General features: G+C 41.0%; 3 protein-coding genes across 4 annotated transcripts in view; 2 read left to right on the plus strand and 1 right to left on the minus strand.

The window, feature by feature from the left end:
* The window catches only part of Sty (sprouty signaling antagonist), a 28,087-nt gene extending 16,651 nt beyond the window's left edge, over positions 1-11,436 (plus strand). The window contains exon 2 of the mRNA XM_083040335.1: positions 8,527-11,436. Coding sequence (XP_082896461.1) covers positions 9,069-10,526 — 1,458 coding nt within the window. The 5' untranslated portion in view covers positions 8,527-9,068 and the 3' untranslated portion in view covers positions 10,527-11,436. The remainder of the gene's footprint in view (positions 1-8,526) is intronic.
* A 1,458-nt stretch (positions 11,437-12,894) lies between these two features.
* On the minus strand, positions 12,895-20,279 carry LOC145937347 (TIP41-like protein). Of its 2 annotated transcripts, XR_014425548.1 has the most exons (7): positions 20,059-20,279; positions 19,610-19,791; positions 19,343-19,522; positions 19,037-19,259; positions 18,798-18,956; positions 16,856-18,501; positions 12,895-16,785 (listed from the first exon to the last, which is right to left on the minus strand). XR_014425548.1 is itself a non-coding variant. In XM_083040336.1 (6 exons), exons 2-6 carry the CDS (start codon positions 19,786-19,788, stop codon positions 18,301-18,303), a joined length of 942 nt encoding a protein of 313 aa, XP_082896462.1. In that variant the 5' UTR covers positions 19,789-19,791; positions 20,059-20,279; the 3' UTR covers positions 12,895-18,300. The 2 variants fall into 2 exon arrangements, 1 of the variants encoding a protein (XP_082896462.1); XM_083040336.1 differs by having other exon boundaries at positions 12,895-18,501.
* Positions 20,280-20,662: 383 nt separating this feature from the next.
* LOC145937647 (potassium channel subfamily K member 15) lies at positions 20,663-24,726 on the plus strand. Its single transcript, XM_083040833.1, has 8 exons — positions 20,663-20,678; positions 21,282-21,590; positions 23,043-23,174; positions 23,258-23,447; positions 23,655-23,870; positions 23,934-24,083; positions 24,213-24,414; positions 24,536-24,726. Exons 2-8 carry the CDS (start codon positions 21,297-21,299, stop codon positions 24,723-24,725), a joined length of 1,374 nt encoding a protein of 457 aa, XP_082896959.1. The 5' UTR covers positions 20,663-20,678; positions 21,282-21,296; the 3' UTR covers position 24,726.
* Positions 24,727-24,761: the final 35 nt, after the last annotated feature.

Genomic DNA, 24,761 nt, shown 5'->3' on the forward strand with positions numbered 1-24,761 from the left:
GTAGGAGGTGAAGAAGGAGAAGGAGAGGGTGGAAGGAAAAAGATGTCGCGGGACGAAGAAAGGGGGAACGAGTGGGAGCGACGTGCCCGGTACACAAGTGAGAACGGGAAAAGAAAGAGAGAAAGAGAGGACGGGAGCGTCGGCGAGATACAGGCGGTGATCAGACAGAGACGGGATGAATGAACGTGCGTGTTTGCGCGCGCGCATAAGACAGAGAGGGAGAGCGAGAAGAGGTTAACGCGAAGAAAGAAAGGGAGCGAGAAGTGGGCGCACGAATGAATGAACGGTGCACGACGAGGATGGAATTAATGAGTGGGATAAATATAGAACCGAGTAACGCGTCAGAACGAGACGGCCTGCGTGCTGTTTCTTTTTCTCTCTCTCTCTCTCTCTCTCTCTCTCTCTCTCTCTCTCTCTCTCTCTCTCTCTCTCTCTCTCTCTCTCTCTTTCGTTTCCTCTGTCTCTGTTCTTTTCTATCCGCGCCCTCTGTCGGCTCCGGCCCCTGCATACTCGCGAACTCGCCTCGTTGCTCGTGCAGCTTGTCATCCATACTTGCGCGATCGTAAGTCGAGACTGCAGAAGCGATACCAGGGGAAACACCTCGAGAGTCGATCTTCCATATGTGTTTTTTCGACACTTATATAGAATCTATACGAAAAATACAGTCTCGCGAGATTTATTTATAGATTAACAATTTATTTCGATGAACCAGAAAATTTCTAATTTTCCTCTATTAAATTGTTCACGTTACATTGACATATTGTAGTTTAATTTACAGTCTAGATTAATGTTTAAAAATGTATAAAACATGTTATGCGCGTGCTGAGTTATTAGAGAAAATGGCGACATTGTGCGACGATGAATTCGAGAAATCATATCTCGGAACGTATCGTGGAGCGATGTTCTTCGGATCTCGAGACACTATGTTGCTGAAACGCGTCACCTCGCGCGACTCCTCTCTCTCTCTCTCTCTCTCTCTCTCTCTCTCTCTCTCTCTCTCTCTCTCTCTCTCTCTCTCTCTCTCTCTCTCTTTCTCTCTCTCTCTCTCTTTCTCTCTCTTTCTCTCTTTCTAATAACAATCCATAACGCCTGTATCAGATAATGTTCTTTGCAAGGGTCAAGTATCTTTACAAAGTTACTCGGAAATGGCAGCCGAAAAACGGCAACGGAAAAATAGCAATAATGATGATGGTTGGTTAGTTAGTCGACAAAAATGACGGTGACGACGTCGGCAAACGATACCACCAGCCATTGTCATCATCATCATCATCATCATCATCATCATCATCATCATCATCATCATCATCATCATGACCATCATCATCATCATCATGATGATCGTCATCAGCATCGCCAGCAACATCGTTCCATTACCACCACTCCTCATCCGTCAAACGCGACCACGCCAAACGTTGAGCCGCGCCGACGCCGTGTGACGGCGCGTTGCCGCACGGCGGTGACGACGTAGGTAATGTTTTCATTCAATCCGAAGCTTCAATGATAGCTTCCGTCCATTCATAAAAAGCTTCGTGTGCGTCGGCCGGCCGGGGAACGGGCACGTTTCGGCCACGTTATCGCCAGATGGCGACGCCGTACTATGCGCGCAAACCGTCGTCGCCGCCCGAGAGAGGGTCCTTTCCTCCCTCCCTGCCGCTCCCACCTCTTTTCACTTTTTCTCCTCCGTCCCCGCGTCCGACTGTCGCCATTCATGGCTTCCTTCCCACCGTCTCTCTTCCTGTTTCCCCTCCCTCCGCCCACGTTTTGTCCCGCTGCCGCGCGCGCTATATCCTTCGCGTCTCTCCCCTCCGTCCTTTCGGCCATCGCCTTTCCAGCTCGATGCTCGATTCGAGATCGACTAGCGACGAACCCATTGTCAGTCGTTGGTCGGTGGTTGTCGTGTGCGTTTCGTGCGTGTTTATCTGTCTCGCTCTCGCTCTCGCCTCGTTTAACCTCTCTTCGGTGTTGTCCAGCTGTTGAGTTTTTTTCCGAGCGTGTCCTGTTTCGAGTGTTGTCGACAGATCGAGACTTTTCTCGGAGAATCTGCGACGGGAGCGAGATTGTATGTCGTGATGTGATTAGCTACTTTAAGACGTAACATTGACGTGTATACGCATGTATGGATTTTCGTTTGGTATATCCCGAATAGCAGCACTTTTGCGAGACTGATAATTTTCTCCGTCTATGTGATATTCGCGAGAACAGAAGGAACGAAGAAAAAAAAAGAGTGCGACAAGAGGAGTGGAATGAATGAGGGACGAAAGTGCGAGTAGCGGATCTCTCGCGCTCCCGTCGGAGTGTTCGTCAAGAGATTCCTCCACACTCGGATTTCTCTCTCTCTCTTTCGTTCTCGAGAACGAGACGCGGCGCTCGTCTCTTCTTCGATGCCGTGCCAAGTTGAGAGAGAATGCGGATTCGACTGTCGTTACGTAGCGGTAGCCCGAATCCCTCCTGTCGGCGACGACTGCTCGACGACGTGCTCCACGATCACGGGAACGTTTTTACGCGAGTGTCCTCGGGATCGTCGTTTTCGCCGTCTTGCGAATTGTGCTCGCGTGTGAGAGTGCGTTCCGTTGATCCCGGCTGGTCGGCCACGGCGGAATCCACGTTCATTTTCTGCCCGCCCGCTAGTTCTATGAATTTTCAGTAAGTTCTCTTTTTTTGCGTTTACGTTATATATTAAACAACTGGCAGAGTTGATAATAATTTGATTATCTTTTGGAGTCGAACACACTCTGAGACGCGCGAGACAATTGCAAAAAATTGACATTTCTTCTTTAACTTTATTTTTTTAATCTCGTGTATAAGAAAAAGAGTAAAATCACAGTAACGAGTATTCGTCTTAGCTTACGTAATTTTGAGATAATTTCTTTTTTCTACCGCTCTTCAACGATTCGAAAATAGCGATTTATTAAAAATTGTTTTTTAGCAATTGGAAGGGGAAGAGAGTCTCTATCTCAGGCATGTCAAACTCGTTTTGCATTACGGGCCACATGATCTATTTTGTATTAAGCTGAGGGCCGCATGTTTTCAATGTTCCTAGAATAAATAAAATACGATTTTTTAAATTATTATATTTAGTATATTCAATGTATATTATACATAGTCGCTTTATATTTATATCTTATGTTACTTTTTAAAATAAAAATATTTTACGATTTTTTAAATAAAAAAACAAAAATAGAAACTATAATAAAAAATATTTTACTTTTTTTTATAAAAAACAAAAATAGAAACTATAATGAAAAATAAACAAAATCACAATTTAATATTATTTTTTAGAAGATATTTGACATCGTTTTTCACAAAACAATTTTTTTGAAAAGATTTTCAAGAAGTTTCGGCGGGCCGCAGTTTTTTTGTTGGCGGGCCGCGTGTTTGACATGCCTGCTCTATCTCTACGTTACATAAATTCTTAAAAATATCGCAATGTCAATTACAGTATTTGCACAAATTTGTCGACTGTTGAGTTTCTACCGATTGATATACATTCCTATACATTCGACAAAATCTAGCACGACGCACAAGAGATATCAATTTTGTTATCAGATATCGAGATATCGATTTTATTAGAACCTTTTCAAGATTTATGGGCTAGAATTGACTACTTTTTTGTCTCACGATCAATTCGTTATCGCTATTTGTAGACCGGATGTTGTACATCCGCTAATATCAAAGTTGCAACCGTAAAGTTCTACATGGCACAATTACCGTGCTGTAAAGTCAGTCGAAGTTAGTTAGTTAATTAGTTAATTGGCTGATTTATCTTTATTTTTTTTTTTTTTTACGACGTATACGCAGATTTAAAATTTGGATAATAACGCCATTAATTTCTCGAATTTAAAATTAATTGTAAATGTCACACTGGGCGATTTTAAATTGCAGATTCGATTACATCACGGATAAAATCATGTGCGCGCGGAGGAGAGAGAGAGAGAGAGAGAGAGAGAGAGAGAGAGAGAGAGAGAGAGAGAGAGAGAGAGAGAGAGAGAGAGAGAGAGAGAGAGAGAGAGAGAGAGAGAGAGAGAGAGAGAGAGAGAGAGAGAGAGAGAAAAAAGAAATTTATGTTATTATAGTTAAAAATTATCAATTAAATAAAGTAGGTTTGACACTAATTAACGTTGGCGCTCGTTAGTGGAATTGATTGTAAATCTTGGTCATCGCTTGATCGCATAGGGTCTCTCAGAATCAGACACGACACGATGCCAGAACAAAAAGTTGCCTCGACGTATCATTGCGCCGAATACCCTGTCTCGACCCTGATTATAACACGCATCGCGTATATCGCTAGGCACCAAATAAAAATTGATAATCGGTGAATTTCACGGATTCCACTCGCGCGAATTCTTTTTTTTATGCTTGCAATCGTGAGATTGAGCGCAGGAGGAAGAAAGACGTGCGTTATCGTCGCGCGTAAACTCGTTAACGGATCATGCTACGTATATACATATATATATGAGACATACGCGGGGGGAAACAGATAACGGGAGAGGAAGAACGCGCATCCGGTCTTATCGCGCTCGTTTGCGAACGGAATTAAAGGCCAACTTTACGTTTAAATTAAACGTCGGAGATTCACGAGTTTGCGTATCAAAGAGGCTTTATGTTCTAGCATCGGCTAGTCTCGACAGGATCTTACATATTCATATATAAGATGTCGTTGTAAATAAAATTATCACAAATAGTTTTAGAAACATATGCGTTTCAAGTAGAAATTGCACTTAGTTTTAAAAAAATTTTGAAAAAAAATTTACTTGTATTTTTTTCTTCTTTCTTTTCGAAATCCATAGTCGATCAATTATATTTGCAAAAATTGCTACAATTTTATAAAAGTTTAGACAACATTGCGCTTTATGCGAATTATAATTTAAATTTTCCAAGACATTGTAATTTTTTAAACGTGCAATTTTTTCGACTTGAACTAAAATTAACATTATTTTATTATATATAAATAAGATTCTATTCTGCTCGAAGCTGAATAATTTATCGTGCCTCTCTCGAGAGAAAAGTATTGGCAAAATTTTTGCGATAATGTTGCTTCGCACAAATTATTATGGTTCACGGTCGAAGACATTTCGTAAATATTCCGAAATTCTTTCGTCTTATCGGTATGTATAATCAAAACTTGTTAGTGCGGCGATTTTCGGTTGGTCATACATATCTATAGACCGCAGAGAGGAAACTGATATCGGAGGAAGAACTTATCCGGTTCTTATCGTCGACGTTTCCGACTAGCATTAAAAACTGTTTATGCCAACTCGTGCATTCGCCTAGTATCAGGCTTTTTGCTTCGCTCCCTCGATTTAAAATTAGGAAAAGAGAAGCTTGTGTGCGCTTCATGAATTAATATACATATACCAACTATAAATATAACATTCGAATATAAGTTTCACGTGTCTCTGCGGAATTACTTTCGCATACGCGATCGCATATTTAGTTTATCGTTAAACTAACTTTTTTGTAAGATAATAATTATTTATTTACATTGTTAAAAAATGTGTACACAATGTACGAATAAATTTGTGAAGAGAAATTCTGTCAAAAGAGAATACAAAATTATAAAAAATATTTGTATACTTTTTCCTGAAAAATTTTACAATTGTACAAACAAAAATTTTCGGGCTAAAAAGAGCTGCACAAAGAGATTCTCTTTTTTTCTGCGCAATAATTCGCATTAATGACTCGCGATAAAGGTGTGTACGCGGATGCGTACAATCATCGCGCCGTCATCGATTCATTTATCGGAAATTTTCTACGAACTCCTTTCATTTTACGCGCGGCATTTTACGTATACGATATTCAGTATTCATTTAATCGTTACCAGGAAAATCCGCAAAGACGGTATATAACTGCGCGATGAAATAAACTCGAATGTTGACGCGAATCTCGAACATCAGTGCGGGAAAAGAAATTACGATCGGATCGAAGTCATCGAGATAATACCGTCTTTTCGAATCGTCGGAATATTTTGTACAAAATTTTCAAATAAATACGAGTATTACAAGATACGTATTTATCAATTATACGGTTTAATCGCGCGAATAAAATTGTCACAAATCAAAATTATCTCCATGTTAAAAAAAGAAAATTAAGAATATATAAAATTACTCGAAATCGTAATTTACACATCTGGAAAAGCACGCGAGCGTTATCGGAATGTTTCGAAATTGTTTGACTAATATTTATATATTTCCAAACAATTGTTATATAATCGCGTATCTTATTAATTAAAGAATATATTTGCGATTATAATTGACGCGGAATGGATCGAGATTTTCGCAACGATAATTTAAAAAAATATTAGAAAATTATTAATATAAAAATTCAGGTAGATGTATAGGTATATAATTCAAAGTCGACAAAGCAAGTAAACAAGATTTTTTTAAGACAAGTTTGTTGCGCATAATTTATATGTCTGGCTCTTATATCAGTCCATTTTCTACCTGAATTTTTGCATTTATATGTATATCAGAGCCTTTTCGTTTTATTGTTAGAAAATTATAACCAGCCGAGGGGAGCGTCCCCCATTCCCCATCCCCCATCCAATGTGTGTAGTTGTTGTACGATCGAAGCTCACCGGCTCGCTCTCTCGCTCGCGAAACGCTCGTCTTATCTGCGCGGCGCGGACGGCCGGCTAAAAGCTTTGACCTATGGCAGTCGGTTGACGATAGCCGGCCCGCGCATTCCACTCCGAGCGCACCCTTTCTGAATGGCCCGCCTGTTTCTTCGCCGCGATCGCTCGACGTCGTAACGAGCGAGAGCCGCTACTGGCGTCTTATATGTATAGCGTCTTCTCGCACAGCGTTTAAATAGAGTTGGCCAATTTATTAAAAAGATGATTTATAAATTGAACCGTACAACAATCTATTTTTAATGAATTAAATCTACGACAAGCGAAAAGTTTCTCACGATTTTCAGAGTATTTCAGGCGTGAAAAACGCTAAAAATAATCAATTCTTCTAGCAAAAAAAGCGCATCTCGAATATGCTTTCATTGACCGCGTAATAAAATTGTAAATACTATAAATTAAATATTAAAATGCTCCAAGATTTCCAGCAGGATTGATATAATCGTATTCAAGTGCGCCGCTCTTGCTTATATCAGGGAGACAACGAAGCAGAGCGACTGATAACGAACGAAGTAAAGGAAACTCGCATCCACACGATTAATGATCTCGTGATATATCCACGATTCTCGGAAGGCGAACTTTAATAACTAACTGACTCGAAAGTTGAACTCGCCGAGAGGCTTGTTCAAGAGTCTTAGAAATCTATATATTCCGCTCCCCTATTATATATTCTTCAATCATTATATATATGGCACGCGCTGACGCGTGTCGTCCAGGTAAACGCGCGAAGGTGTATAATCAATGGCAACGACATTTCGAATGCAGGTTCGCGCGTAACACCGGGAGTGGCTCTCTCTCTCCAAGAGAGTAGAAGAATTCAAGAGTTTACTCTGGGAAACTTCTCGAGCTCCTTCAAGCTCCGGAATACTCGATTCTCTCGGATTTCTTCATCTTTCAACCAAAAATTTTTTTTCTCATTTTTCTCTCAAAGCAATGGCATATTTAGGAGGAATTAATCTATTTTAAACTCTGGACGAGCGATTACATTGAACCAAATTTATATATATTCAACATTAAGCAACGAAGTGTACAGTTTTATTTGCTTGATAACAGTGTTTTACAAGTGCGAAAATGCTGACAACTCACAATTAGTAAGTCGGTTAGACCTCGGATTTCAAAGGGGAGAGGGAGAGGGTTAAAGTCCGGAGTCGCTCCTATAAATACGTCACTGACATAGAGTTGTACATCTTTTGTAAATCTATCGCTGTTTGAGATTACGTCGCATTTTTCAATTCTCCATTCCGATCGAAAAGTGTAAAAAAAATGAAATATTTTGAATTTGTCAAGACACTGCGTCGAGGACGCGATCGAACGAGGCTCTCCTGGTTCTTCTATAGTCTATAGAGTCTATATCGTGGGCGCTACGCGAGTGGGTTGGTGACCACCGAATCGAGAACTTGGCGGCCCACTCGTTCTACCGCGCGCGTTTCGCCCACGTAGAAGAAACCAAACCTCTCTTAGCGTAGGTAGGTACTGACCCGACGACGCCTCGCCGTCGTACTTTGTCGTCGTCGAGTCAACCACACATTCCACGGATTTCTTTGATTTTCAGAAACTTGTCGGACGCGATTAGAGCTAGAATTATCTTGGTTGGCGCAACCGCAACCAACGTGGATCTCCCGATTCGAGCACTGCATTGCAATGTCTATGCTGTTACGTCTTATACAGTACCTTCGATTCTCGATTTAATTAAAAAAATATTTTATTCGTCTACAATGTCTTTGACTTTACTCGTTTCGGAGAAATATTCTATATTTAATGGAAGGAGACTGTATTTAAAAATATTATTCAATATGCAAGTAGTTTAAAAGACTCGATAAAAGTTGTCGAAAGAGAAATATCCGTGTTGCGTGCACATGACACATGACACAACATAACGTTCTCGATTGCAATGGTTTCAGGTGGGGATGAAGCGCGTGTCGCGAGGGCGAGAGGAAGCGGACGCGGAGCATTACCGAGCCCCATCCTCGCTAATGGAACGTCCTCGTCGAGAGTGCCACCACCTCGCGCGGGCTGGGCAGTGCGGATTACCGAGGCGACACTTACTCCAACGACTCCAACGTCAAGTCAGAGTCCATCGGGTACACCGTCGACGGCTGTCGAACGATGGGCTAGCGAGCGAACGGCACCGGTTTGGACGGGTCGTACCACAGCAGCGTCATTATCACCATCGTTGTCAGCAGCAGCAGCAACGGTGTCAAACACACAAGAAGGATCGTTCTTCGATCGAGCGGATCGAAGAGCCGGGGGACCTGTTAGCGCGGCTAGTGGTATCCGTCTCGAGCGTCCTTGGATCGAGGAGAGGGAGGAGCTGGAGGCGACGAAGAAGGTGGAGCATCGGCAGTGTCAGGATTATCGGCGGCAGCGTCACTTGGAGACGCCAGCGACGTATAGCCCAGGAGGTGCAGCAGCAGCAGGTCATCTCGAACTGAGCGGTCGGCCGATGTCGCGCAATAATGCGATCCTGCCGCTCTCGCGGCCTCCTTCCTCGCGAACGAACGTTGCCGCTGTCACGGACGATTGTTGTATCGGCGAGGACGCCACGTCGCGCCTCGTCGTCCCCGCCGAGGCTTCTCCTCGCGTGCACGATCACAGTCGACCGTTTCCGCCGCCAAGGTTACCGCCCGTACACGCGGTAACGTCGGTCCCGTCCGTGCCACCGCCCCCACCTCCGCCACCTCCGCCGGTGTCGGATAACAACGTCACGACGAACATCACAACGTCGTCGTCGTCGTCGTCGTCGTCGGCCCCCGGGACGCCAATATCCCGGATAGCCGCGACATCCTTTACTACCATGCCTCTGACCCCGTTATCGAGTTCCTTCCGGAGCAGACCGTCGTCGATGCGTCGTCCGCAGAACGTCGAGTCGCCGGGCGACGCAAATTCCAGGAGTCTGCTGTCACCGTCGTCCACGGATACGTCGACGACGACGATCGCGTTGTCGCCCAGGAGTCCCGTCGGCGAGGTGAGTCTCACCGTGCCGCGACCAGACGGCGAACGGACCATCAACGAGTACGTCGAGGCACCGTTCAAGCACTCGCGCTGCAATCAGGAACGACGCCTCGACGCCGACAGCAAGGCCGTCGTCGGCGATTGTCCGAAGAGCGAGAGGAGGCATCATCATCATCATCACCACCACCACCATCATCACCATCACCATCATCATCGGGGTCACGAGGATGCCACGGTAGTGCCGACTCATCGGACTCAGCGGGGTCGCGCGAGAAATCAGGGTTTGCGTGCCACGACGACCGGCGCTTCCTCGCCTGACGCCGCGTCCAACGCGGCGAATGCAACGGGAGCGAACATCATCACCAAGCAGCCAGTGTCCTTCACCAAGGAGCCGACCAACGCTCTCGGCGCGAGGACCGCTTACGATCCGGCGAGTCTCTCCATCATTTGCGACTTTTGCGGCAAATGTCGATGCGAGTCGTGCCGGGAGCCACCCCCGTTGCCCAGCAAGTGGCTCTGCGACAACACGTGCCTGTGCTCGGCCGAGACGGTCTTGGACTACGCGTCTTGCCTGTGCTGCGTCAAGGGTCTCTTCTATCATTGCGCGGATGGCGGCAGCGGCGGTGGCGTCGCCAGCGACATGGACGACGAGGTGACGATGAGCTGCGCGGATGAGCCGTGTTCCTGTACCGGTAACCGCAGAGCATCCAGATGGGCCTGCCTGAGCTTCCTCACGCTCTTGATGCCCTGTCTGTTGTGCTACTGGCCCTTGAAAGGTTGCGTTACCCTCTGCGAGTCGTGCTACGCGCGTCACGCTGCACAAGGCTGCCGATGTAATCCGAACGCGATCGGCGGTGCCGGCGGTAGGCATCATCCCATCACCAGCGACATCGGCGACTCGAGGGACCCGGAGAAGAGGCTGCTGGATCCGGTCACGCCGGAGCTCTGAGCGGATTATTTCAGAGATGACAACACGCCGCCACGTGTCTCGTGTTGTACGTTATCTCTGTGACTGAAAGAAGCGATTGGATTAGAAATACAGGATCCCGCTGACGGGACATGTGTGAGAGTGTCAGAGGGAGCGAGAGTGAATTATTGCATCAAGTACAAGAGCTGCATTTAAATATCGAGAGGAGAACGATATCGAATTTTGACGAACTTACGTACGTTTAACGCGTCGCGAATGTCTTTATTTATTATTCTTCCATGAACGAGCAGTGCGCGCGTGCACGTGTCGGTATGCTTTTTACATGCGCGAGAAAGAGAGAAAGAGTGAGAAAAAGAGAGCGGTGTGTGTAAACAAGTGAGTGTCTGTACGTTTTGTATGCGCGAGTTGTGAACGCGAGAGAGAGAAACAAGGTATACGCGAACTAGCGTATCGTCCAGACACATACCACTTACGCATAGATAACTCTATAATATTATATGAATTTATACGCATTGTACCACGCGCCGAGCAAAATTCAACGACGAACGCTAATATATCGGTGATCCGGGGCAGGGGGGAGGGGGGGATTACAATACACAGAGTAAATAAAAAAAGTTAAAATATATATATATATATATATACATATATATATATATATATATATATATATATAGATAGAAATGTATATTGTATATTACGTTTGTATAAAGAACAAAACTTTTCTACGGTTAATTTATTTGCGGCTGTAACGCTAAGTGTATGGTTCATGATGAAGGTAATTGAGGATGGAATAGAGGGGAGGCGGAGCGTAAAAGCGTAATTGTACATCGATAACGCATGGACCAATATGGCCGCTGAGAGAAGTCCGTTAATACGACGAAATTTTTTCGATGATAAAGGAAGCGATAATTACACACAGAAAGGGGGAAGAGAGAGAAAGAGAATAGGATTTTTTTATTTATTTATTTTTTTTTTATTCTATATAATCGAATTCGTAATATTTATATGGACGCAGTTGCACACAGGAGCACAAGGGGAGAGAGGGGAACGGGGAAGAAGGGGGCGAGATGGAAAATTGTCGCGAGGAGTCTCGCGTTTCCATTTCGTTGATGTTTTCTCTAGTATTATCTAGTCCTGCGAGCATTCTTTTTCTCAGTGTTTGTTTTTAGGGCACGGGCCACATGTATACACGCGCGCGCGGGAATGGAATCGCGAGAAAGAGGAAGCTACCCTTTCCCCCTTTTCGTCTACCGGTGATTTCGTTCGCTATAAATATAGGCTCAAGATCGGTAACGTCGCAGATAAACTCACGCTCGCTCTTCTCGCAGGCAAATTCGCGAATTCTATTCTCTCTCTTTCTCCCTCTTTCGTGAGGCACCAGGTAGCGGCAAATGCGTACGATTTAACACTAGAACCGCTACCAAGTTTAAGATGCAAAAGTGTCGTTTGACGCGTTTATATTTACAACTTTCTTTCGCTGGTATAAAAGCATGATATTTTTGTCAAAAGATTATTTCGACGGTTCCAGAGATTCGGTCAGGCACAAGTTAAGAGGGATGAGAAACGAAGCTTGAGGCCATGTCAGGGACACGGCAATATGTGGTTCTAGTGTTAAACACTATTTACGGCGATTTTGCTCCATTAAAATTCATCCCCGCGCTAGATTCGATCGAAAGAACCCGAAGTATGGCGACTGGCTTTTTCTGTTTTCAGAGCGATATTCCTCAGAGCGGAGATATCCTCGCGCGGCGCGGCGCGGAAAAGAGGCGATCGATCGAAGCGAAAGAGTCGCACTACTCGCACGGTTTTAGCATTTCAGCGCGAGGCGTGGGCGAATGATGTTATGTGCGAATGTACGATGTTGATCGAGTGTAACTGGGCTGAGATTGCATGGGTAAATAATCGCGAGTGGACGAAGACGAATCGAGAACGAATCGGGTCATGCGGGAGGAAGCACGCGATACTGCAAACGTCGTTGCACGATCTTATGATATTTAGAGCGCGCGCTCCTTCTTCCTTCGGAGAGGAAATAACTCGGAGTAATCGGAATATCGTTGAAGCTTATATTCTGGAGAAAAAAATTAATCGATTTGTGTATTTTTTTTTACTACAATTTCTGCTTTCTACGTTCCGTATATTTTGTTTCTTCTTTTTGAAAGCTACAGAGCACAGATATTAATAATTTTCGAAGAATGTGTGTAGAAGGAACTGCGAGAGAGGAAGATTGTGCAAAGATGGTTTGATTCGTCGTCATCTGAAAGAAATAGTACGAAGATGAAGCTGAAGATACGTTGTAGAAAAAAAATAACAGTTTGACGAGTAATTTTGATGCGAACGCGACTATGTGCGTATGTTTCTGCGTGTGTATCGATTAACATGGGCGTTAACGTTTCTTTTTTTTCCAACTCTTTCTCTCGACGACTCGCTCGCCCTTCTGTCGAAGGGCGGGCATTGAGACAACAGGAATAAGAAGCAATCGGGAAGAGGGACAGATAATCGAGAGGAGCGTTATAGCCTCGATCGCGAGAACGACTAAACGGCGTGAAGAAGCGTAACGAGGTTTTTCGATGTAAGACGAATGCGACGTGAAGAGAGAGTATAACGAGAGAGAAGACCAAACTATACTGAAGCGAGACGAGTCTTCTGTCCTTTCGCGATTCGCAAGATGATTGTATGGTTTTAACTACCGTGCGCGATCCTCTCTTGTCAAAGTGCGAACGATTTTTCTTACCTAAGCGCAAAAACATCCAAACGAATCTTTGGAATCGAACCATTCGATCTTGGAATCTCTTGACCGCGGTTCAACCGATTCTCTTTCTAGTTCTAATTCGAATCTAGATACTAGAAATGAGAAGAACTCCATACAGACACTGAATATACAGCGACATGCGATATTTTATTTTGCGCGCTTTTGTTTTTAATGTCTACGAAAATCGCGAAATCAATGAGATTTAATGCTCGTAATCGAAATCGTGACTCGTTCGCCATAAAGACAACAATGCGATTGCACACCGATCGACTGGTGAAGGCGCGAAAGGACACGAAGGCGTGAATGGAACGCGAGTGCACGTGTGTATGTTATGTGGTGTGTATGTGCGCGCGCGCGTGTGCGTATGTGTGGGTGTGTGCGTATGTGCATGTCTGTGTGTAGGTGTTTGTATGCGCGCATGCGGGTGCGTCTCAAGCGAGAGAAAACAAGTTTTTATTAATATTAGGTCTATACGATCTGTATATGTCTTGTAAATATATATATATACATATATATACATATATATATACATGCATAGACTATGTATATTACTTGTGCATTTATATATTCAACAAATCAATCGCACTCCTCCTGTATACCGATACTGATCGTAACTGTTTCTAAATTTTCTTTCCTCGTGTACGCGAGATAATTATCCGTTCTGGGGGGAAAAGTACAAATAAATAATTTCTTTTTTGTGTGCATAAGGCTCACGAGATGCGTTAATTTCAATCGTGTTTTATATCATTGACTTTTCTCGATTCGATTTCTTTTATTATATTAAGATAATATATCACAAAATTAAACGGTGTAACTCTTTGCGACATCTTGCAGATAACGGTAACTTTTAAAGAGACCAAGTGCGATCGACGAAATAGCAAGAACTTCACCGGCTTACTCGATTGGATTTCGTTTCTCTTCTAGTCGATTCCACCGTATTACGTCCAGAGGAGAGTTCATTTTTTTCCAATGTCCTTTCGTGTCCTTTCGAGCGAGAACCGCCGAGACCAAAACGCTTCTGAGCGTTTGTTTGCTTTGCAGCGCAACCGATCTCGACGAGGCTCGATCGTTACCGAGAGAGGTCCCGGATCATCATTAGCGGGCAATTGAATGCACCGCGGATTGCGGCGCGCGGCGAAGGAAGAGCGAACGGATGTGAGTCCGTTAGCTCGCGGGACGTGCAGCTCTGCCATTCGTTGCAGCCTCGCGAGCCACCATCGCCTTCTCGATATAAAATAACCGAGGTAGCGGTTTGCGAGTGTTAACGCCGGGAGATTGTAATACTACACGCTCGTAATTAATTATTATCCTATATTATCCGCGCGAGACAAATCTTGAAACAAGTCTCAATCCTGGATATATAAATGTTTTTACTATTAAGCAGGTAATAATTCAAGTTGCGTGTAAAAAATAAAATTGTCTAAAACTAACTGAAGAATAATATCTAGCAATCTCTCGGTTTTTTATCAGCGCTATTTCCTTCGATAGTCAACAGTACATTCGAGATATGCATATGAGGGGAAGAAATTTTTTTCATTTCCAGCAAAAGTGTATCGTCTAACAATATTCTCCTCCATCGACGTGGATATATTCGAAATTATGAATCGAGAGTTCCTTCGGAGCCGAAGTCGTCGACGAAAGTCGAAAAGCAGCAGCCGTCCATCTGTTTCCCTCGTTCGTGACCGATTTGCGACGCCGCGCGTTAATCGAAAAGAGGGAGAAGAAGGAGAGGAAGGGGGCGTGGAGAGGTCCGGACGACGAGCCGAAAATAAGAAGAGAGCAAAGTAGTCGGCTGGGTCCAGTGGTGTCATGTGACCGGAAGTAGCGTTCCTTCCTCGCCTCCCTGCCGCCGTCTTCCACGAAACCTCGAGAGAAGCCAGTACCACGGGTCTCCCTCTTTCATCTTTTCTCCTCTTCCCCCCTCTCGCCCCCTCATCCCTCGCCGTGCTCTGTTACTTATCCCTTCCTCCACGCTCGAACGAACACGCAGCAACAACGGAAGATTGCCCTCTCTTAGCGACTCGTTAAGCATGTCAAAAGAGACATCGGGGCATCACGAGGGACGTCGACAATGGATTTCCGCGTTTAAAGCGCGATGTCGAGATACCGTGAAAATCATACGGGCGGATCTCCCCCTCTCTCCTTTCCCGCATGTCCTAATTGACAAGTCCAAATAAAACGTGGGAGTAGTCAATAGGTCTGCTGTTCCTTTCACACACACAATCGCCCTATATTATGCACTTTCTAAAGAGAAGAAATACATATAAGTGGCTGAAAAAAATTGTGCGAGATTTTAGATAGTTCATTATTATCTTTGTATTTTTTTCGCGTTATATAACAATGAAACAAGTATTTATTCGAATTGAATAATTGAAAAGAGCAAGGAAAATATATATTGCAGAAATATATAATGGAAGAGCGTAACTCTATAAAAAAAAAAAAAAATTTAATTGGAAAATATTCTGTGTACTTGAAAATGAATGTTACATCTACATGTACGTTTTCTTTAAAGCCGCTAAATTGCAGGATGACATCGATCTGGTTTCAAGGTATTGAAATAGGAAGCCAACAAGTGACATAACGTTTCCACTCTTCCGCTTCTAAGCATCATCAAATAACATCGATATTGAAGTACCCGTAATAAAATCTGCGCAAATCGATATAAAATTTCGCTTCCTTTCGAATTAACGAGAACGACATTTTAGATGCTCTCGTATCGAGATATCGAAATAGAATATCGCGGAGAATATAGACCCGGATCGCGATATAGGGTGGCCGTTCTTTCATTTCTAATTGTAAGTGTAAGCGTCATCGAAGTGATAGCGGATTCTTTTCGAAACGAATTACAGAAGGACAGAAATAGTCGTTCTCATTTCGAAGGACACGAAATCGGCAAATGTGTTCCCGCTCATTCAAAGGTCGCTGTGGCCACCACAGCGACAGTGACACCACTGTCACGGACAAAGACCTTCGACGAGTCCGGCTTTCCGGCGCGGATATCATCCGCGCGTCGAGCGAGTGGACACGAGCCTAATTTTAGGGGTCCGCGCTGCGTTCGAAAAGAGGAAGAGAAGGTTGGGAGTCGCGACCAAGCGGAAAGAAGGAGACGTTTTTCTCGAGCGGAGAGAGAGAAGGAACTCGTTGGTCGACGTCAACGCGTCATGTTTTCGCGACGGAGAGCCGGCCGCGCGCGAGTGTTCTATATTAAACTCGGGGCGGACGCGCGGGCAGACCTATTGCGCGAAACGGACGCTCTGATATTTTCGTTGCATCGCGCGAGTAACTGCTTCCGGTCGAGTTGTTCTCTGTCTTTCGGTCGAGTCCCCTCTTTCTTTCCCTCTCTATCTTTTTTAGCTCTCTTTCTACGCCCGTTCTCGTACCACCACTCGTCGTCGCTCCGTTTCTCTCCTCCTTTCTTTCCTTTCTCTCCTCTCTCTTCTCTCTCCTCTCCGATTCTATCCTGGCTCTCGACCGTCTTCTTCTGGATCGACGGGCGCAGGCGGCCGTGCTTCTTCAGCCGACCGGAAACACCTACGCACTCGCTGGTAGCGTGTGAGAGCGCTATAAGGTGGGACGGAGGCAATGGGATAAGCCTACTCACAAGAGATTGCTGTCGTCGACGACCTCCTTGCTTCTTGCTCTTATTGCGTTTCTCCGTCTCCTCTTCGCTCCACCATCCGCTCCGCATCTTCTCTCCTTGTTCTTCTCTTCGTTTTCCTCTCTCTTCCCTTCCTCCTCCCCGCCCCGTCACGTCTCTGTCGACCCGTACGATGGAATTCATCCAAGTTTTTTTGCGCCCGCGAATAAACACCACCGTGCAGTGGTGGGAAGACGGAACAGCCCAACCCGAAAGCCGATCGGTTCTCTCCCTCGGTTCTTCTCCTCTTTTCCCTTTGATATTTATTTTTTACTTCTTTGGGGAGAGATAGAGAGATAGAGAGAGAGATAGAGAGAGAGAGAGAGAGAGAGAGAGAGAGAGAGAGAGAGAGAGAGAGAGAGAGAGAGAGAAACACACGCAATGGTGTTTATGGTGAAATACAGAGGGGCAAAGCTTCTTTGCGCGGAATCTAGTCGAAGCATTCGAGACCAAGGTCCACAGTTGCATTCTCTTCAACATCCAAATTTTAAATCCATCTAGTTCAACATTGAGGTTTATATATACGAACATATGTCTTTTTACAATGTTAGTAGAAAAATGTATCTGCAAAGAATAGAACAGAGATTTCTGTATATGTAAAATATAAAAACGTGACTTTTTCAAAGTCAAGCCATACAAGGGAACAATACAAAGATTTTAACTCGACTAAAAGACATTACCATTCAGCGAAAATAGGAGTAGAAAGAAGAATCAGTTATACTTATAATTTCATATCCAATAGTGGCTAAATTGAATTTTGTGTGATAGACACAAATAACTATATACATTTTCCAAATTGATAAAATTAAAATAACAAATATTTAGAGTATACGATTAATGGCTATGATCATTGAACATTTAATATAAAATAAATTTATCATTTTGTAAAATTTATAATAATATTATAATTATTATATTATATTATTATATTATAATAATTTGTTTCCTGGTTTTTACTCTGTTCTCATTTAAACATGATTTTTCAAATCACTTAAACATATTATAGTGCATCTTCTCGTTGTTTCTCGGTTATAGCGTTATGTAAAAAAAAAAGTATAATATATAACTTAAAAAAAGGAAAAAAACATTATTAAACAAATTAATTTAGCAGTTTTGCTTGAAAAGTTTTTATTATAAATCAAAAAGAGAAAACATAATAGTTAAATGTAGCAAAGATAGAAAAACGATAAGATTATCATAAAATTGATCAATTTTGATAAAATCCTGGTATTAGTTGACTTCAGATAAAAGCACTATAACTTTCTTGCCATGTTTTCGTTTCTTAATGATTTATACATGTTCGAAATGTTTTAACATGATCAAAATGAGAATTAATAATCTGTACAGCAAATTCCTGATTAATGTTAATCAAGAAAATATCACATAATATAAAAACTTTAGTACAAGCCTTATGTGATGGAATTGTCTGCCGTAGGTTCATCGGATTGTGTTATTTTTCCTTCACTCGTAGTTTCATTCTGCTCAGTTGTATCTTCAGTTAATTTAGACCCTTCTTCCTTTTCAGATATTATCAATTTATGATATTGGCTTCCAATTAGTGGCAAATGAGGCGCTATTGCACTTGGCTCCAAAAAGAGTGCCGGAGAAACCTTATAACACAATATTTTTAGTTTCCATACATCAAATTTCCATAGTAATATATAAAACAGATGAAGAGTATTATTAATAGTGTACATTGAAAGTTATTTTTATTGATTAGTTATTCATTTATCGTAACAATTGTAAACTTTAACTATCATCAGTTCTAAGTTAAATGAAAAGTTTGTATAATGACATGCAAAACATAAAAGTTGTCCTTAATATTTTAAATACTTGAAATTTGACACTCTTGATATTCTAATTTAATAATAATTGTATCATTATGAGTATATACTGTATTACTTACTCGAATATCTTGAACTTTAGCTTCCCGTGATGTATATTCGCGTAATAAGTAATTTTTGCCAAATTCGTGGTAAATACGGGTATCGTTTATCCTCAACATTACATTATCAATTCTCAGAAAATATCGTAATAATATAAAGAAACTACCGGGCATCACTCTCTGTGCGCAATAAAAAAGAAATTATTACAATTTTATTGTACATGTCATTTGAAAGTTGTATATATTACAAGATAACTTACTATTTTGACCGAGTTTACCGCAATGCCATTGTCATGAAGTTCATCTTCAAATAGTGTTAAATCGTGATAAAACATAATCTTATCCCTCTGCCTTAATTTATCCATATCAATTCTCTCATTTGTTTCTTCAACTTCAAAGCCTGACATTGTACCAGTGTAATTGGTGGTGAATGTCCAATCGAAAGGCTTAATCTTCTCTTCCAAATATTCGCTACTTTCCAATCTGTTAATATACATTTAAAAATTAAAATTATATACAATAACAGTCATGAGTAAATTTAAAAAGAAGCACAATTTTTTATGTACCTGGATTCTTTCCATGCTTCTGCGCAAGCAAGCTGTACATTAATCTTACCATTGGAGACATATCTTAAAGAATCCAAAGCATTGAACTGCAGTGACGCTCCTTCCTGATGTTTCAGAGTTAATACGTTATTGGGAAACACCATGTCTGGCATATGTGGCAATTCTAACGCATTACTATATCTAAAATATTAAAAAATATACTTTTCATATATATCTCTATATTACGATATTTTAAAAATAATTTACATATTTGAATGATCAACGTACGCGCAAAACTGACATGTGGTCTTGTCATTGGAACCACAGCCACTTTCGCTCTTAGAACACTTAGAATGGAGTATATGCGATTGCGTGTATTTGATACGCCATGGGGGGCAAATATGTTCCTCTTCATTTACCGGTAGCCTTAAAATGTCGATGCCACCGTGCACTTTTACAGCAGTCATGATCTAAAATTAAAAAAAGACTCTTGTTATATCTTGTTGTCAAGTAAATCTAGTAGCGTAGGTTAGAATGGTCTTTGAAGGAATAAAATCCAAATGCTACCTCAGACACTTATAATCCTTTTCACTTTCATAATCTTTTCGTATTGATAAGATAAAAATTAAATATATGTATTATATGTCTATATTATTAATATCAAATTACTATTATCGAATATATATGTAATATATACACATATATATATATATATATATTTACATTTTTTTACTTACTCTATATCAAAAAGGAAGATTCGATTTCACTCTTTTGTAATCAAATTAAAGTTTTCAAGAAACATTGGCGTCCAATCTGTATTGGTTTTTATTTACATTATTGTATTGACAGTTTATATATTTCCTATGAAATGTAACTTTTCTCACTTCTTATTTTGGTTCAAAGAAATAACTGGATGTAAATTTGGACAAAGTACATACGATAATCAAATGGAAGAAACGACGCAGTGAAACTAGAGTTCTCAAGCGAGAGTTGGGTCACCTCAAGTCACCTGGCCTTTTTGATTGGCGCGTTTCGATCCGCCATATTTAATACGAGCTGTGTTCGAAAATCTACTCAACTTTAGGTGCGTTCCGTTTCACACATATGCGCGCATTTTCTATAGTAAACGTAACGTGTACTATAGGTAAATGCGCGCATATGCGTGAAACGGAACGTACCCTTTGACGACTAGTTTTTCTAAAGCGCGATTGGTTATCGTTGGGGTGTCAACAATATGGCATACTTTTTAAACTAGTGCACTAGCTGAATCCGCGATTAATTTGTTTGTCTATAGTTTTACTTTATCGATGACTAACTGCAGCATATCCGATGGCGCCATCGCACGCATACATATACGGTAATATATTTATTAACCCATTTAATTTATATTCAATTTGTGCGTTTCGTGTTCCGTTTATTGCTTTATTATTATTATTATTATTATTATAAAATATTCGCATTGCGCATGTATTAAATAATGTTAAAATAACGTTTCATCATAAAATAATGATACAATATAATAATAAGGTAAAGTGTAAGATTAATTTTTCTTAAGAATTAAATTTTATTTGATATAAACTTTTCTTCCTTTTGATTTAGTTTGTTTTTATAATATAATGCTCTTTAAAATTATTCCAGGTGAAACAGAATTTTATTTTTTTGGGAACTTTAATATAAAAGCGTCATCGCTTTTATAAAATATAAAATATAAATTTAAGATATAAAAAGTTTCGATGACAATTTTATTAGTAGTCTGCAAAAAGTACCCTTAACCTTTAACTGCCCCTAAGTTTTTAAATATATTAGAAATTTAATAATATTCGCTATAATAATAGATACAGAGTTTTTCTGTTCCTTCATTTTTCATTTGTTTTTTCTCTTAACGCTCCTTTATTTTATCGCGCTTTAAATTATTTTTTCTTTTACAAGTATTATTACTATATTGCATTATGATTTTCAGTGCACAATATTCTCGATGTTGTATGCAGTTCGAAATGCAGAAAGACCCTCATCTATACTCGAAGATCGGCGATCAGTCTTCTTCGTGTGTTCGACGTGTTTGCGTCGTTCCCGGAAAAACGTGGGCGCGCACGACGAAATGACGAATGACAACAAGTGCAATTCGTCCGTCGAGCTCGGCGCCACGATGGACGGCGAGGATGCTAAAAGAAGATTCTTCAAGGAAAAAACGATGCGAAAGATCAAATCGATCGCCGGTCATGCGGGCCTGTTAATCGCTCTGATGCTTTACACCGCGATCGGTGGACTGGTGAGTCTTAAAACGCGGACAGAAATGTATCGAAAATAATACACACAATATATAAAAGTGAATTTAAATTCGACGATGAGAGAAAATAGAAGAGAGATAGAAAAATTAGGAATAATAAATTCTCAGTAAAATTGACGTCTTTGAAGTCGCGGCTCGAGATTTTGAGAAATTTTCAAACATTTTTCTTTCTTCAGATAGATTTAAAAAAGACTTTAATAAAGAGCTGATAATTTATTTTCTTTTCTACACTCTCCATTATCTTTATTTACGATTAATTGCGATCGCAATGTTCAATAATTTTCGTTCAACTTTTGAGTATATATTTTTAAGAAAAACTAGTCGTATATTATATAAGACGCGCAATTAAATAAAATAAGAGATAAAGCGAAATGCAGCACATTCTGATGATATTCTAAAATAATTCGTGCGTTCGAATTTTTGTTTTCGGAAACGAGATTTCCAGCGCGGAGTTAAATGTATATATTCGATGTTCCATAAATATTTACATTCTATAGAATAACGAACGAACTTGTAGCCTACCGAATCGTATATACCTTTATTTTTAGCAACGGACCAATCGTGCGGCTCAGTAGGAAGTATATTACCACTGACGCCTTTTCAATGAAGTCTGGTAAAAATACCATGCGTTGAAATTCTCGATAGTCATGATTTTTTGAGTGCCTCATAGTACACAGCCGCAAAAATAGTTACATGTATTTCAATCGATAAACGAGTTTTAATAAACACGAGTCACTTGCGTTTATAAATTTCTCATGTAAAAATGTGTGTAAATCATTATTAATTGCAATATACACATATATTATTTGTATAATCGTTGGAGTTAATTGCACATATATATATATATGTGATTAATTCTAACAAATATATATAAATAATAATTTAATTTTATTAGTAAACGCTTTTTTCCAAAATAATTATAATAATAATAAAAAATAATATATTTTCACCTTACTGAGCCATCTTTAAACTTTTTATGTGGTATAATTCCTTACAAGTTAAAAACTAATTCCAGCACTTGACTGGCTAGCTGATGGAGATTTATTAAAAGTCCGTTTAAGGCCAACATCAAGGATTATTGTAGACAAAACGCGCGATATGTTCGTGATAAATATGCGTACATTGACTCGATCATTAGCCTAAAGTGCATCTAGCACTTGAGACTCGAAAGTAATATATCCATATGATTCAATGGATCTGTTGATTTATCATTAGCTTCGATCGTTAAGGCAATCTCGTTGTAAGAGGATATCGATGTACGCATATATGTATATCTCGACGTACCTATATTTTCTCTAACATCTTTACTACCTACGCATAAGATTGATTTGATATATTACAAGCAGCTCGAGTTTGCGTGTACCTTCGGATATGAGTTGTTGCATAAGATTGTTTTTCTCAAAATAGATAATTTTAACTTCCACTTTTCTCCAGGTGTTCCGGCAGATCGAACTTCCGGCGGAGCTCGGCCGACTCGAACATTTACGCACAAAATTACGCACGCAACGATATCGTTTCGTCGAGTCCATTTCCAACAATACGGACGTCTTCAATTTGCGAACCTTGGTGAGAAATGTCAAATGGCTAAAATTATCAACTATTATCGTATCTCGTCCATGCATTCGCCACGATACGGTCGCCTCTTTCAGGTAAGCGTGAAATTGCGCGCCTACGAAGAAGCTGTTCAGGAAGCTGCTGAAGCGGGTCTTTTGGTCAGTTTTGTAACGGACATCATGGATCAAGACGCTTACGCTGAATCGGACTTGGCGCCTATGGTAACCGAAAGGTGGAACATTTTGCAAGCGGTTTTCTTTGCCAGCACCGTCCTCACTACGATCGGTAATCCTCGGCCCTGATTATTATAGCAAAGAGTTTATTATATTTACTGAGGAGATGGAAATCAGAGAGAATTTCTTATTCTGAGAAATCCTAAATCAACGTATTCAACTATTATCATTGTATAAATGTCATCTCAAAGTTGAACATTAAAGATTTTCACCATCCATAGCCTTTCAATTTTCTCTATGATGATTTATATTTGTTTAGGATACGGCAACGTTGTGCCCTCGACTAATTGGGGAAGGGTTTTCTGCATTCTCTTTGCTCTCGTCGGAATACCTTTCACCCTGATCGTGATTGCCGATTTGGGAAAGCTGTTTGCAGAGGGAGTGGTGCATATTGCGTTGACGTTAAAATTGAAACTTCCATTTCGCGCGAAACTCTCGTGCATTCCGACAAACGTAACCAGTCGACGATCGCTCGGTGAGTTTAATTCGCAGATTTAGGTCAATTTTTATATCTGATTGATCCGGTTTTCTTATATAGGCGCCTGTGCCGCTATCGTATTACTCTTCCTATATCTCGCTTGCGGCGCCGGTATGTTTATGTTGTGGGAGGACGATTGGGATTTTTTCGATGGATTTTATTTCTGTTTCGTAACGATGACCACCATAGGATTTGGTGATCTTGTCCCGAGTAAGTAAAACTTTTTCCCAAAAAATCTACAAATATTATTATTATATTATTTTGTCAATTTTAATACAAGTTTCTATATTATAAAATATAGTTAATTATGCAAACTGTATAATGTTTGTTGAATTTTAGAGAAGCCCAAATACACTTTATTGTGTACTTTGTACATCTTGGTCGGTTTGGCGCTGACTGGCACCATCATCGAACTCGTCAGACGACAATATGCTCAGTCTTGGAGAAGACTGCAAAGACTAAGTGGTCCATTAGCTGAAACTCTTAGGAGACTCGGCGAACAAGCGGGCGGCGATATGTCCGCGCTACAGTCTGATCTAAGGTTTCTATCGCTTCTTTAATTCTTCCAAAAATTAAGCAATTATTAAATCAAAGTAATTACTATTATCAGATTGTAATTTTTTAAATATCGTAATCTCGAATATAATCACTTTAATGAATAGGAAAGTACTGACGGTTATATCTATGCCGCGTCTGAGATGGTCTACTTCCATTGATCATGATGCCTCGATGAAGGATCAGGATTGGGAGGAAGCTGTGGAGGCGGTATTGCGCGACATCGCGGCATCCGCGACGGTGCCGCCGCCCAAAAAACCGATCGTACAAATCGTCATTTACGAATCTAGCGTTTAACGTATCGTCAAGAATAGGATAAGAAGAAATGAAATT

The sequence above is a fragment of the Prenolepis imparis genome, unplaced genomic scaffold (genome assembly GCF_030444845.1).
Source record: "Prenolepis imparis isolate NDT839.2.m4 unplaced genomic scaffold, iyPreImpa1.0 SCAF_6, whole genome shotgun sequence".
NCBI lineage: Eukaryota > Metazoa > Arthropoda > Insecta > Hymenoptera > Formicidae > Prenolepis > Prenolepis imparis.

Excerpts from the sequence above, each read along its gene's own strand:
- LOC145937647 (XM_083040833.1), top strand. The coding sequence starts at position 21,297 with ATGTTGTATGCAGTTCGAAATGCAGAAAGACCCTCATCTATACTCGAA. Across the intron at positions 23,871-23,933 it reads AACCAGTCGACGATCGCTCG|GCGCCTGTGCCGCTATCGTA; the intron begins GTGAGTTTAATT and ends TTTCTTATATAG. Across the intron at positions 24,415-24,535 it reads GCGCTACAGTCTGATCTAAG|GAAAGTACTGACGGTTATAT; the intron begins GTTTCTATCGCT and ends TTTAATGAATAG.
- LOC145937347 (XM_083040336.1), bottom strand. The coding sequence starts at position 19,788 with ATGACTGCTGTAAAAGTGCACGGTGGCATCGACATTTTAAGGCTACCG. Across the intron at positions 18,957-19,036 it reads CGGTAAACTCGGTCAAAATA|AGAGTGATGCCCGGTAGTTT; the intron begins GTAAGTTATCTT and ends TATTGCGCACAG. Across the intron at positions 18,502-18,797 it reads CTAAAGTTCAAGATATTCGA|GTTTCTCCGGCACTCTTTTT; the intron begins GTAAGTAATACA and ends TTGTGTTATAAG.